The sequence below is a fragment of the Rana temporaria genome, chromosome 2 (assembly GCF_905171775.1).
Source record: "Rana temporaria chromosome 2, aRanTem1.1, whole genome shotgun sequence".
Taxonomy (NCBI): domain Eukaryota; kingdom Metazoa; phylum Chordata; class Amphibia; order Anura; family Ranidae; genus Rana; species Rana temporaria.
The window spans coordinates 395,684,970-395,698,065 of NC_053490.1; the positions used below are offsets into that span (position 1 = coordinate 395,684,970).

At 41.3% G+C, this 13,096-nt stretch overlaps 1 protein-coding gene across 1 annotated transcript in view; it reads right to left on the reverse strand.

Annotated features, from left to right (window-relative positions):
- The window catches only part of LOC120927414 (amine oxidase [flavin-containing] B-like), a 105,237-nt gene that overhangs the window by 14,435 nt on the left and 77,706 nt on the right, over nt 1-13,096 (reverse strand). Inside the window, exon 12 of the mRNA XM_040338069.1 lies at nt 5,596-5,693. Coding sequence (XP_040194003.1) covers nt 5,596-5,693 — 98 coding nt within the window. The remainder of the gene's footprint in view (nt 1-5,595; nt 5,694-13,096) is intronic.

Below are 13,096 nucleotides of genomic sequence, written 5' to 3' on the forward strand. Positions count from 1 at the left end.
CATTATGCAGTGTTCGCGGCAAATTCGAAAGTCGCCGAACACTGTTTAAAAGTCTATGGGAGATTAACATGAAAACCAAGAGTGCTCATTTTAAAAGCTTATATGCAAATTATTGCCATAAAAAGTGTTTGGGGACCTGGGTCCTGCCCCAGGGGACATGTATCAAATGCAAAAAAATGTTTTAAAAACAACCATTTTTCCGGGTTCAGGGATTTTATTAATGCTTAAAGTGAAACAATAAAAAAAGAAATATACCTTTAAATATCGTGCCTGGGGGGTGTCTATAGTATGCCTGTAAAGTGGCGCTATTTTCCCGTGTTTAGAACAGTCCTGCAGCAAAACTACATTTCTAAAAAACTGTCTGCAGCTGTAATGAATTGTTGGTCTCGGCAATACAGATAAAACTAATAAAAAAAAAAAGGCGTACATTTTTTATTCAAAAAATGCGTGGGGGTTCCCCCAAAATCCATACCAGGCCCTTCAGGTCTGGTATGGATATTAAGGGAAACCCTGCACCTTTTTTTAAATGGCGTAGGGGCCCCCCTCTCCAAAATTCATACAAGACCCTTCAGGTCTGGTTTGGATCTTAAGGGGACCGAAATAAAAATGGCCTGGGGGTCCCCCCAAAATCTATACCAAACACTTGTCCGAGCACGAAACCTAGCAGGCTACAGGAAAAGAGGGGGGGATGAGAGCATGCCCCCCCTCCTGAACTATACCAGGCCACATGCCCTAAACACGGGGGGATGGGTGCTTTGGGTAAGGGGGGCTCTGCACCCCCCTGCCCCAAAGCACCTTGCCCCATGTTGATAGGGACAAGGGCCTTATCCCCACAACCCTTGCCCCGTGGCTGTGGGGGTCTGCGGGCAGGGGGAATATCGGAATCTGGAAGCCCCCATTAACAAGGGGATCCTCAGATCCCGGCCCCCGCTATGTGAATTGGTAACGGGTACATTGTACCCCTACCATTTCACAAAAAAGTGTCACAAATTGTAAAAAAAGACAGGAGACACTTCGGAACAAGTCCTTTATTAAAAAATAAAAAAATAAAAATGTCCAGCGATGTCCATTCATGTTCTATTCCGCCGCCCGATGCCGAAAAAGCAACAACAGCTCTGCCTCCATGGGAGGCTCCCGCCGACTGACGCTTTTCTTGCTTTGACAGCTGTTATATAGCTGAGGGAGGGGCCACCAGGTGACGTAAACAGGTGACCCCTCCGATGCCATGAGGAAACCACCGGGCAAGGATTGTGGGGATGAGACCCTTGTCCCCATTAACATGGGGGCAAGGTGCTTTGGGGTGGGGGGGGAACCCCCTTACCCAAAGCACCAATCCCCCCATGTTCAGGACATGTGGCCTGGTACGGTTCAGGAGGGGGCGGGACCGCTCTCTCGTCCCCCCTCGTTTTCTGCGGCCTGCCAGGTTGCGTGCTCGGATAAGGGTCTGGTATGGATTTTGGGGGGACCCCTATGCCATTTTTTCTTAAATTTGGCACAGAGTTCCCTATAATGTCCATACCAGACCTGAATTTTGGTTCAGGGAATCCATGCCATTTTTTCAATGAGTTTTATCTGTTTTGCCGAGACCCGACAATTCATTACAGCTGCAATCAGTTTTAAATTACTTTTTTCCTTTAGAAATGTCAGTTTGCTACGGGACCGTTCTAAACATGGGAAAAAATGTGCCACTTTACAGGCATACTATAAACACCCCCCAGGCATGATATTTAAAGGAATATTTCATTTTTATTGTTTCACTGCTTCACTGCTCTCCTGAAAAAAATGCCCTTATTAAAAAACGTTTTTTTGCATTGATACATGTCCCCTGGGGCAGGACCCAGGTCCTTAAACACTTTTTATGACAATACCATGCATATAAGCCTTTCAAATTAGCACTTTTGGTTTTTATGTTCATGTCCCATAGACTTTAACAGTGTTTGCATGTTCGAACAAATTTTTTGCCTGTTCGCAAGTTCTGGTGCGAACCGAACTGGGGGGGGGGGGTGTTCATCCTTATATGTAAGTATATAAACAAAGGATAATGTCTCGCTAGAACATTTAAATTGATGAGCATTTAAATCTATGGAGACAGATGGCACATAGCTAAGCATATTAACATAGATTAGCTATAGCATGTGCTAAGTAACACTATTACTGAATAACTTATGCAATCAAAACACACAGAAATGTTTTATTATTATGGTTATTACTAACAACCAGGAGCGACTCATCCAATAAGGGTGCACAGGTGTGGCCTCACCTATTCATGCCGCTGTCATCCCCTATCCATGCATCTGGCCCCTTTCAGGACCCCGTGCGCATTAATTACAGTGGTGGGGGTGTTATTTTGAAGCATCGATTGGGCTCTAAAAGGCTTCAAAATGGGGTGGACTCCGGGCGCAGAGCATTGCACTCAGAGCCCACCCTTAGAATAGCGAATGAATATTCACTATTCTCACATTGAATCGCCTCTCTGTCAATCAGGAAGCGTGTATCTGGGACACGTTTTCCGATTGGCCAAAAAAAGAAGCGCTCTGATTGGCCGCTGAGGAGGAGGGAGGAGATGGAAGCCGGCGAGCAGGTGAAGGAGAAGCTGCAGGGGGAGCTGCCCGTGATTACCCACCCTTAATGAGGTAAGTGCACGGACCGACCTGACCATGGGGGGGGGGGTGCACTGTTTACTGCCCCCCCACCAGAAAAAAACACCAGCCACCACTGATAACAACAACAACAATAATAATATTATTAATAATAATAACATATTTACCATAGAGTAGAGAATGAGGGACTTGGAATGCAAATTTGAGTACTTTTCAGTTTAGCAGTATTATGTGTGTAATGTACTAACTTGCAGTCATGCACAGAACTTTTCACTATGAAGCATTGATGCCCAATGTTTGGCCTCTGATCATTTAACATGATTGATATACCTCCCATTTACCAGCTACAATCTCCAGCCCCGAGGGTGGACACATCAGCCTGACCGTGTGCATGCTGCTCGAAGAAAAGACAGCAAGGTATAGAGAATGGGTTAAGATCTTGTCTCTTCTCTTTGCTGGAACAGATGTTGCTTGCTTATCTTCCTCTCTTTCTCTTCCTAGGAACAGATTTTATTTTCTAACATTCTGGATTTTATTAGGGTCACTCAGTCATAGTAAAAAAAACGTGCTCAATGGCTCCACATATGATTCCAAACTGTATTCCCAGGTAGAGGGCCATTTCTGGCTGAGCTGCATGAATGTCTTGCAAGAGCCTGCGAGATCTACTCTAGTAGTATTTTCAAGTAGGCTGCCATAGTAGTTGAAGCTTTAGTAGGCATGTGTCTCAGCCAAGATAACTTTCAATTCTGGCTCCTGTGCAGATTGTAGCTGGATTACAGAAAATGATTATATTTGTCTGGTATAGGTCAGAGCGATTTTAAGGGTTGCTATGAGTTGTAGCATTCCTATTAAAGTTTGCCATGGGCTACACCAGGGGTGGGCTACTGTGGCCTTCCAGCTGTTGCGGAACATGAAGTCCCATCTTGCCTCTGAGGGTCATTCTTGTAACTGTCAGTCGTGCAATGCCTGCTGGGGCATGCAGTCCCACAACAACTGGAGGGTCGCAGTTGCTCACCCCTGGGACTATGCAGAGTTGGTGTGGATCTACTGGTCCCATCATGCCTCTGCCTTAGGAAGTCATGCTTGTAACTGGAGGTCTTCCCATCATGCCTCTACTTTTGTGAGTCATGCTTATAAACTCAGTCTTGCAATGCCTCATGGGACATGTGGTTCCAGAACAGCTGGAGGGTCGTAGGTACCTATCCTTGGGCTACGCAGAACATTCATGTAATTTATCATAGTACATTCCCATATCTTAGCCACATCACCACAGCCCACAGTATTTACGTTTGTTCAGGTTCCTTGTTTCTTAAAGTGTACTGTATGTACATCCCAACAATTAACTTTTCTTATTTTCTTCCTTTTGGTCTGCCCCAGAAGATGCTATTGGTAGAAAAACGCATAGGGTGGAGTCTAATTTTGAGACTTCATCATGCTCTGTGAACCTGGAAGTGGCCCACCCTCTATTGGGACCAGCCGCAATTCAGGTATGTGCTTTTTTACTGCTTTTTAAAAAAGTGATTGTAAAGTATTGTTTTTTTTTTGTTTGTTTTTTAAACAAGAACAAATGTGTTATACTTTTATAGTTGGTTTTGCACAGAGCAGCCCGGATCCTCATTTTCTCGGGTCCCTCTTCACTGCTCCTGGCCCCTCCCTCCTGTCGATTGCCCCAGAGCAAGCAGCTTGCTATGGGGGCACCCAAGGTTAGTCACAGCTCCATGTATCCATTCAGACACTGAACCCCCTACCTGGCCCCGCCCCGTTTTTCTTCTGGCTAATTTTGATTGACAGCCGTGGGAGCCAATGGCGCTGCTGTTGTGTTTCAGCCAATCAGGAGAAGAGTCCCGGATGGCTCAGACACTCATGGACATCGCTGGAGAGAGAAGGGGCTCAGGTAAGTAATTAGGGGGTGCTGGGGTGGCTGCTACATACAGATTTTTTATCTTAATATATATAATTCAATAAGATAAAAAAAAACTTCTGCATTTACAACTCCTTTAACTAGGCTACGTGGTTTCTTATCAGTTTTACACTAATGCCTCGTACATGAGAGCTTTTGGCCCGGAATCCCGGCCATGTGTATGCTCCATCGCAGTTTTCCCGACAGGAAAACTGCCGGGAAAAAAAGAGAACCAACTCTCTTTTCTCCCGCCAGGATTCCCAGCGTTTTTTAAGCAGGCAGTTTTCCTATAAGAAAAGACTGCAGTGGAGCAAATACGGCTGGGATTCCTGACCAAAGCTCTCATGGCAGTTTTTCTTTCAGTTTTCCTGGCCGTGTGTAGGGGGAAAAAGTAAACGAGCAGGTACTCGGTTTCCCCTCGGGAAACACATACGTGTGTACTAGGCATAAGCAGTTCTTTTGGTTCTTCTTTTATTTATACTACACTGTTGAACCAGAGGGTGATCTGTGAGTCCTGACCTGAAGTGGAGATTGTGAGCGGCTCTGTGGTGGAATCCTGGAAAAATAACAAGCTTGTTGTAACTGCGCTGTAATAGGGAGTCAGACTTCTGGTAATCAGGAGCCATTTAATGTTTGGTGGAGGTACACATTGGTGTTTGAATATATGGACACTTGCTGAAGATTTCATACCGTTCACATTTATTGGACTTTTTTCACTTTCACTGGATTTTATGTATTGATATAATTGAATTCACTTGTTTTCTTTGTTATTTGCACTATATTGTATATGACCATCACGTTTGTATATAATATTAGTTGTTGTGACATTTCCTTTGCATCTGTCTGGTCTTAAGAAGAGTCTTTGTTTCTCTGATGTTTTAATTTATGGTATCCCCACCTGTAAGAACATTCACACACATAGCAAATAAGCCCTAATGGGCCCTAATAGGTTTACCCTGCCCTAATATCAATTTAGATTCAGGTACTTCCGTTTTGTGCAAAAACATGCAATAAACCAGACATGTCAGAAGAGATACAGGGGTTGCATTTGCTATTTATGGTACATTGTGTACTTTTTCAGCCTGATTGTCATACCTTCCAAACTGGGTCATGATTCCTGGAGGGAAATATGCTGTGTAACATCCACCTGAGTACTGTTCTTTACACCAGTCCTTTTCTTCATAATGCACAGGCTGAAGTGGTAAAAAAACATATAATGCATTAAATTACATTAAGCAGTCATAAACCTTCAAACAAAGAATGCTGGTTTGATTAATGTCTTTGTCCCCATATAGGAGATTTTTCTTCACTTCCTGTCCAGTCTAACCCCCATCACTTGAACAGAAAGTGAGGGAAAACTTTCCTCACGGGGCACAGACAGCTAAAAACAATGACAAATGTTCCAAACCTTATACCCCGTACACACGATCAGGCTTTTGCTGGGCCAAACCAAAATTGAAATTCCGACAGAATTCCATCGGAGTAAAAGAGAACTATAACATGTTCTCCATCTGAACTCCAATGGAATTCCTCGGAAAAATGAATAGTGTGTACGGGGCTTTACTCTTTCTGCTAGATTTTTTTTTTTTAAGGATTTCTCCTCACTTGCTTTTTTTTTTTTTTTTTACCCGATACCTGTCAAATAGATGGGATGTGGAATGTTCCTTCACCACCTGTTTCCTCAAAGTAGACTGAAAGTAATAAGAACACTTCCAAATAGGTAAGGATGCATAATTACGGAGTACAGAAGGGCGTTGTCACTGCAGTGGGGAAGAGAACAGTAATGCGCATTGGTAAACTTATGTAGCAAGTTCTGAGGCATGCACCAGTGGTGTGGCATCAAGCCCAGACACACCTGCTGGAAGTTCTCATTAGACCGAAGGATGCCTGGGACCTTGCTACATATATTTGTGACATCTACAAATAACATGATTTTGCTGAGAGATACATATAACTTATTAGCACGGAGAGACTCCCAGGACTGGGAGCAGATTGCTGGTATTTCTGTTATTTGAGTCATCAATTGTTTGAATTTTTATCTAATGGGAAGTGGTTATCATTGCATATGGCATGCTATTGATTATAATATACGAATGACATGGTTTCCCTGCATTTGTTACCTCCTGAAGAAGTGAATATTGCTTCATGAAACGCGTCAAGATTTTTGACATTGCTCATCTTTATTTGCTTAGAATGCTGTTATACAGTATTTTTTGCATACAAAGTGTACACCAACATTGAGAGACAGAGTTGTGTTCACATCCATGTACTATGGCCTTTTAGATTTCAGCACAACCTCACAGACCTCTACAGTGCCTTGAAAAAGTATTCTAACCCCTTGATATTTTCCACATTTTGTCATGTTACAACCAAAAATGTAAAAGCAAATGTATTTTTGTTGGGATTGTATGTGATAGACCAGCATAAAGTGGCACATAATTGGGAAGTTGAAGGAAAATGATAAATGGTTTTCAATTATTTTTACAAATAAATATGTGAAAAGTGCGGGGTGCATTTGTATTCAGAGCCCCTGAGTCAATACTTTGTAAGACCACCTTTCTTTGCAATTACAGCTGCAAGTCTGTTTGGGTATGTCTCTACCAGATTTTTTACATTTAAAGAGTAACATTTTTGCCTATTCTTCTTTGCAAAATAGCTCAAGCTCTGTCAGATTAGATGGAGAGCATCTGTTAACAGCAATTTTCAAGCCTTGCTACAGATTCTCGATTGGATTTAGGTCTGAACTTTGACTGGGCCATTTTAACACATAAATAGGTTTTAAATCTAAACCATTCCATTGTAAGTTTGGCTGTATGTTTAGAGTCATTGTCCTGCTGGAAGGTGAACCTCCGCCCCAATCTCAAGTCTTTTGCAGACTAAAGCCTCGTACACACGATAGGTTAACCAGAGGACAACGGTCTGAAGGACCGTTGTCCTAGGATAACCGATGAAGCTGACTGATGGTCTGTCACGCCTACACACCGTAGGTTAAATAACCAATCGTGTCAGAACGCGGTGACGTAAAACACGACGTGCTGAAAAAAACGAAGTTCAATGCTTCCAAGCATACGTCGACTTGATTCTGAGCATGCATGGATTTTTAACCGATGGTTGTGCCTACTAACGATCGGTTTTGGCCTATCGGTTAACAATCCATAGGTTAATTTTAAAGCAAGTTGTCTTTTTTTTAACCTATGATTAAATAACCTATGGGGCCCACACACGATCGGTTTTGACCAATGATAACGGTCCTTCAGACTGTTGTCCTCTGGTTAACCTATCGTGTGTACGAGGCCTAACAGGTTTTCTTCTAAGATTGACCTGTATTTTGCTCCATCCATCTTCCTATCAACTCTGACCAGCTTCCCTGTCCTTACTGAAGAAAAGCATCCCCACAACGTGATGGGAAATGTGTGTTCAGGGTGATGTGCAGTGTTAGTTTTCTGCCACACATAGTATTTCTTTTAGGACAAAAAGTTCAATTTTGGTCTCATCTGACCAGAGCACCTTCTTCCGCATGTTTGCTGTGTCTCCCACATGGCTTCTTGCAAACTGCAAATGGGACTTCTTATGGCTTTCTTTCAACAATGGCTTTCTCCTTGCCACTCTTCCATAAAGGTCAGATTTGTGGACTGCACTACTAATAGTTGTCCTGTGGACATATTCTCCAACATAGGCTATGGATCTCTGCAGCTCCTCCAGAGTTACCATGGGCTTCTTGGCTGCTTTTCTAATTAATGCTCTCCTTGCCCCGCCTGTCACTTTAGTTGGACGGCCATGTCTTGGTAGATTTGTAGTTGTGCCATACTCTTTCTATTTTTGGATGATGGATTGAGCAGTGCTTGGTGAGATGTTAAAAGCTTGAGATCATTTGTTTTGCTTTAGACTTATCCACAAGTTTATCCCTGATCTGTGTGATGTGTTCCCTGGCCTTCATGATGCTGTTTGTTCACTAACGTTCTCTAAAAAAACTCTGAGGGCTTCACAGAACAGCTGTATTTATACTGAGATTAAATTACACACAGGTAAACTCTATTTACTAAGTAGGTGACTTCTGAAGGCAATTGGATCCACTCGATTTTAGTTAAGCGTTTCAGAGTAAAGGGGACTAAAATGCCCGCCACACTTTTCATATATTTATTTGCAAAAAATTAGGAAAACCATTTATCATTTTTCTTCCACTTCACAATTATGTGCCACTTTGTGTTGGTCTATCAAATAAAAACCCAATAAAATTCATATACCTTTTTGGTTGTAACATGAAAAAAAAATGGAAAATTTCAAGGGATATGAATACTTTTACAAGGCACTGTATGAGGCCTGGGAGACAACTACTTTCAAATATTTTAATCCTAATAACCTCCCTCCCACTAATAACAAAATCCCTTTGCACTTTCCTTAGATCAATGGGTGACATGGTCTAGAAGCCTACACTATATTATGTGGTGCTCAGTCAGAGAAACCTCTCTACTGGCTTACAACTAGATAACTTTTGCATTTGGGCCGAAGAATTCAGTACACATTGCACTCTGAAATTGCATATTCATGCCACCCAGAACCCTTACCACTCTATCCCTAACCCTGAACCTCCCTGCCTTTGAGCACTCCGACACTGAACCCCAAGCTGCTTCCTATGTGGGCATACATGCATACATGCGGGTGCGCTCCATCCATAGACACACACAGTGCAGCTTCCTCCTCGCAGAATTTGATTGACAGAAGCAGGAGCCAATGACTCCAGCTGTTGCTTCTGTACATGTGAGAGCAGAAAGGGAAGACTAGCACTACTGCAAATGGACACAGCACTGGAACAATACAGGATTTGATTTTAGAACCACTTTTAATTTGTAAACTGCGTGGCATACCATAATAAACGTCTTAGTGAAATCTAGATACCCTATATTCACAGGCATTCCTCTATCCAAATTAAAGCTTGTCTCCACATAGAATGTTAAAAGGTTGGTCTAGTAAGAACAGTTCTTCATAAAACCATGTTGGTTTCTACTAATGATACTATTTTCATCAGCAAATTCTTGGATATGGTCCCTTATCGGTCCTTCCAATAGTAATTGGAATGTCTTTTTTTAGGGGGGGGAGCTGGTACCTAATCTTGACAGGTACCCACTCCCACATTTGGACCCCCCCCCTTCCCCTGCAGTCTCTTGGGACACATCACAGGTCCCAGGAGACTACGGGACCATTCATAAGGTGCAAAGGAGCTCGCACATGCACAGTGGGCAGCCAACTGTGAAGTCACAAGGGATCACAGTCGGCTGCCCACAGTTTAGGTGCAGGCACCTAGACTCGAAGACCGGCAAAGAGCCGGGTCGGGTGAGGACATCGCTGAATGCTTGAACAGGTAAATGTATGTTTTAGTAAAAGTCAGCAGCTACTGTAATTGTAGCTGCTGACTTTTAAATTTTTGTTGACACCCCTCTAAGTTTTTCTAGTCCTTTTTTGAACACTGGTTTCGGTCAGCCACAAGGGTACTTTCACTATACTGTTATTAACATTACTGGCTTGTTTATTATACCCCTCTTTTTCATTTATATAAACTGAGGAGAAGAATGTATTTAATACAGTTGCCTTCTCCCTGTCACATCATTTTTTATGGGGCCAAAATGGTCTGACCTAATTTCTACTTTTAATATAATTGAAAAAAAAAGAATTTTAATTTTACTATATTCTTAGCTGCCCTGATCGCACTCTTGCATATTTTATAGCACTCTTTGGAATTTTGGAATGCTGATGGTGACCCTGCAGCCTTATATTGGTTAAAAGGATATTTTTTTTCAGAAATATGGCAATTTTTCATTAGCCACCCAGGCTTAACTTTTATTCTTTATTATTTTTTTTGTCAAGTTGAAAACTCTGATTAAATCATTGTTTAATATGTTATTAAAGCACTCCCACTTATTTTCAGTGTTCTGTGTTGGAAGAATTTGATTCCATTTAATGTCATGTAGTATAGAGCAGCTTAGAAAAGTTGGGTCTTAAAATAAATGTTATCATCCTACCCTATTTTGTCCTTTTGCTATAATTCATGGCAAAGGTAATCACTCTGATCACTGTTACCTAAATTTTAGCTTAATTACACATTTGCAATCAGATCTGTGCCATTTGTAATTAGCAGGTCCCGCAGAACGTTATCTCTAGTTGGTGCTTCCACCATTCGATTTATGAAATTGACCTGCATTCTATTCATGAAGTGACAACCCTTAGTTGAGTAAGCAGCTTTTTCTGCCAAGTCAATATCAGGATATTTGAATTCCCCCATGCTTATAACATTTCTCTACCTCCCTGCCATCTCTAACTGTGAATGTAGATATGTCTCCTCCTCCTCCTTATTAATGTAAAGGGGCTATAGCATATACTCACAATTGATTAATTTACTGTTCGTTTCGCCACTTTAATGCACCAGTCACAAAGCTTCACCTTCTCATTAGCCCTGTTAGCAATGACATCCCTTTGTCCTCTATTAAATTGATCACAAACCCCTTGCCCTCTTCTACCACCCTACCCTCCATGGGCAGTCGTAGGCCAGTTGTGTCAGCTGTCAAAAGGGATTTATGACATTCTCACAATGTCAAAATCCCCCTAATATATCAGAAGTTCTAGTTCTTACATTTGATTAATCAGACTTCTATATGTGTACAAGACTTACAATTTTGTATATATGCACATTTTATCCTTGTAAAACGCTTTAATACCCTTTAGGCTTGCTAGCCTTGAAAACATTACACTTTTCCCCCCATCTGTACACTCTGATCTTTGCTCACTGCACTGTATACCTTCCTTTGATTCCATTCCATTCCCATCTTCTCCCCAACAGAGCTGCTCTCTTTAGATTTTGGTGCAGTTCATCTCTGTTATAGAGTTGGGAACCAACTGTAAAGTCAGCCCAGTTCTCCATGAACACAAAACCCGCCTTCTTATGGTGTCCTCGACTACTTGGTGGGGAAAAAAAGAAGAAAAAAGCCTCCAATGGTGCAGTACCGTTTAACTAATAAGGGATAATTTATTAAGGTGCTAATAAGTGGACGCTTACATTTAAAATCAATACAAGCAAGCAAAACAGATAAAAACGGCAGGGGTCACGTGTCGTGACGTAACGTGTAGGGAGAGGCCGGAGGCAGACGTACACTGGAAGCGATGTGAGAAGGCATTTTGCTTGCTTGATTTTAAATGTCCACTTATTAGCACCTTAATAAATTATCCCTAATTAGTTTAAACGTACTGCACCATTGGAGGCTTTTTCTTCTTTTTTTCTCCACCTTATATTTTAAAATACCGGAGTGTATTAGGGTGGTTCTGTGGACAAACAAATCGGTTTGATGAGTAGTTAAGGAAACCATAATAGAAGTGTTTGAGCTGGAAAAGCCCGAATAGGATGCTGTGGAATGGTTCAATATGAAGGTCGAAGGACATCTTTTTTTAATTGATGTGAATTTCTATATACATATGAGGTGAGGGTTCTATGAGAATATCTCTATTGGTTATTGAGGAATTGACATCGCAGACGCCTCCTGGAGTATTTTATGGACCTACATTGTCTCATTCTTGTTTTCTCATATGGTTTTTGCAATTTTTGCACATTGATTTAGACTTTCTTTTGAAGACTTATATATGCATTTTTTTGGACTTTTATATATCATTTATATATATATATATATTCATCCTTTGGGATTTTGATTATTTAGCATTTAAGTGATTATACATCACCGCACAAGATCACTTTTTATATTCATTAGTATTTCTGAGAGAACTACCTTTGGGGAAATTTTATAGCACCCTGAAAACCAAGCACCAGGCAAACAACATACTGTTCACACCGTATTTGTGACAGATTGTCCTAATAATTGAGTCCCCTACCATCGGTATCTGTCTTTTCTTACCTGTAACCTTGCGCCATCCTTACCTGGGTAGACATTCTCCTGGCAGCTGGGGGGGTAGTCTGTCCAAGCATTGCCTCTCCTGAAATGATATCTAGATCTGGCTAGACCTGGGGGAGGGGCTATTTTTTGTATTCTACTTATAAAATATGTATAATATAGATTCTTCATAGTGAATCATATTGTATATACATTTGCTCTTGAGGCTCCAGAAGTTCTTGAGTATTCAAAACTAGCAAAATGTTGTCTCTTTAAAATATTTGCCATGGCCTAAAAGTACAGACTGTTCTTTATATATAAGGGTATGCTAAAAGAGTAGGGATCCTTCACCTTTCCATATGCTAACATGTCACAGGCATTTTGGAAATCAGACCTACCCCCAATGGCTTTTTTTGTATCTATGTTCAAGATTGTTCTATTTTTGCCTGTTATCTGTATTCTAGGACCACATATATCCATGTAAAAAAGGCCTTAGCATAATTGAAGGGATGAGAAATAATGGCTGTGACTGATAACAGTATGTTATATACTCCAGGCATTATGCAAAACAGCAGTAAGGAAATTAAACATCTTATCTTAAACAGGGCATTACTATAGGATTTGCAATAACTACTCTTTATATTTGTACAGTGGTTTTTACACAGGGTAATAATCAGGCAATGCAGAAAATACAATCATATTTTTCTTGGGAAAGAAAAGTTAAT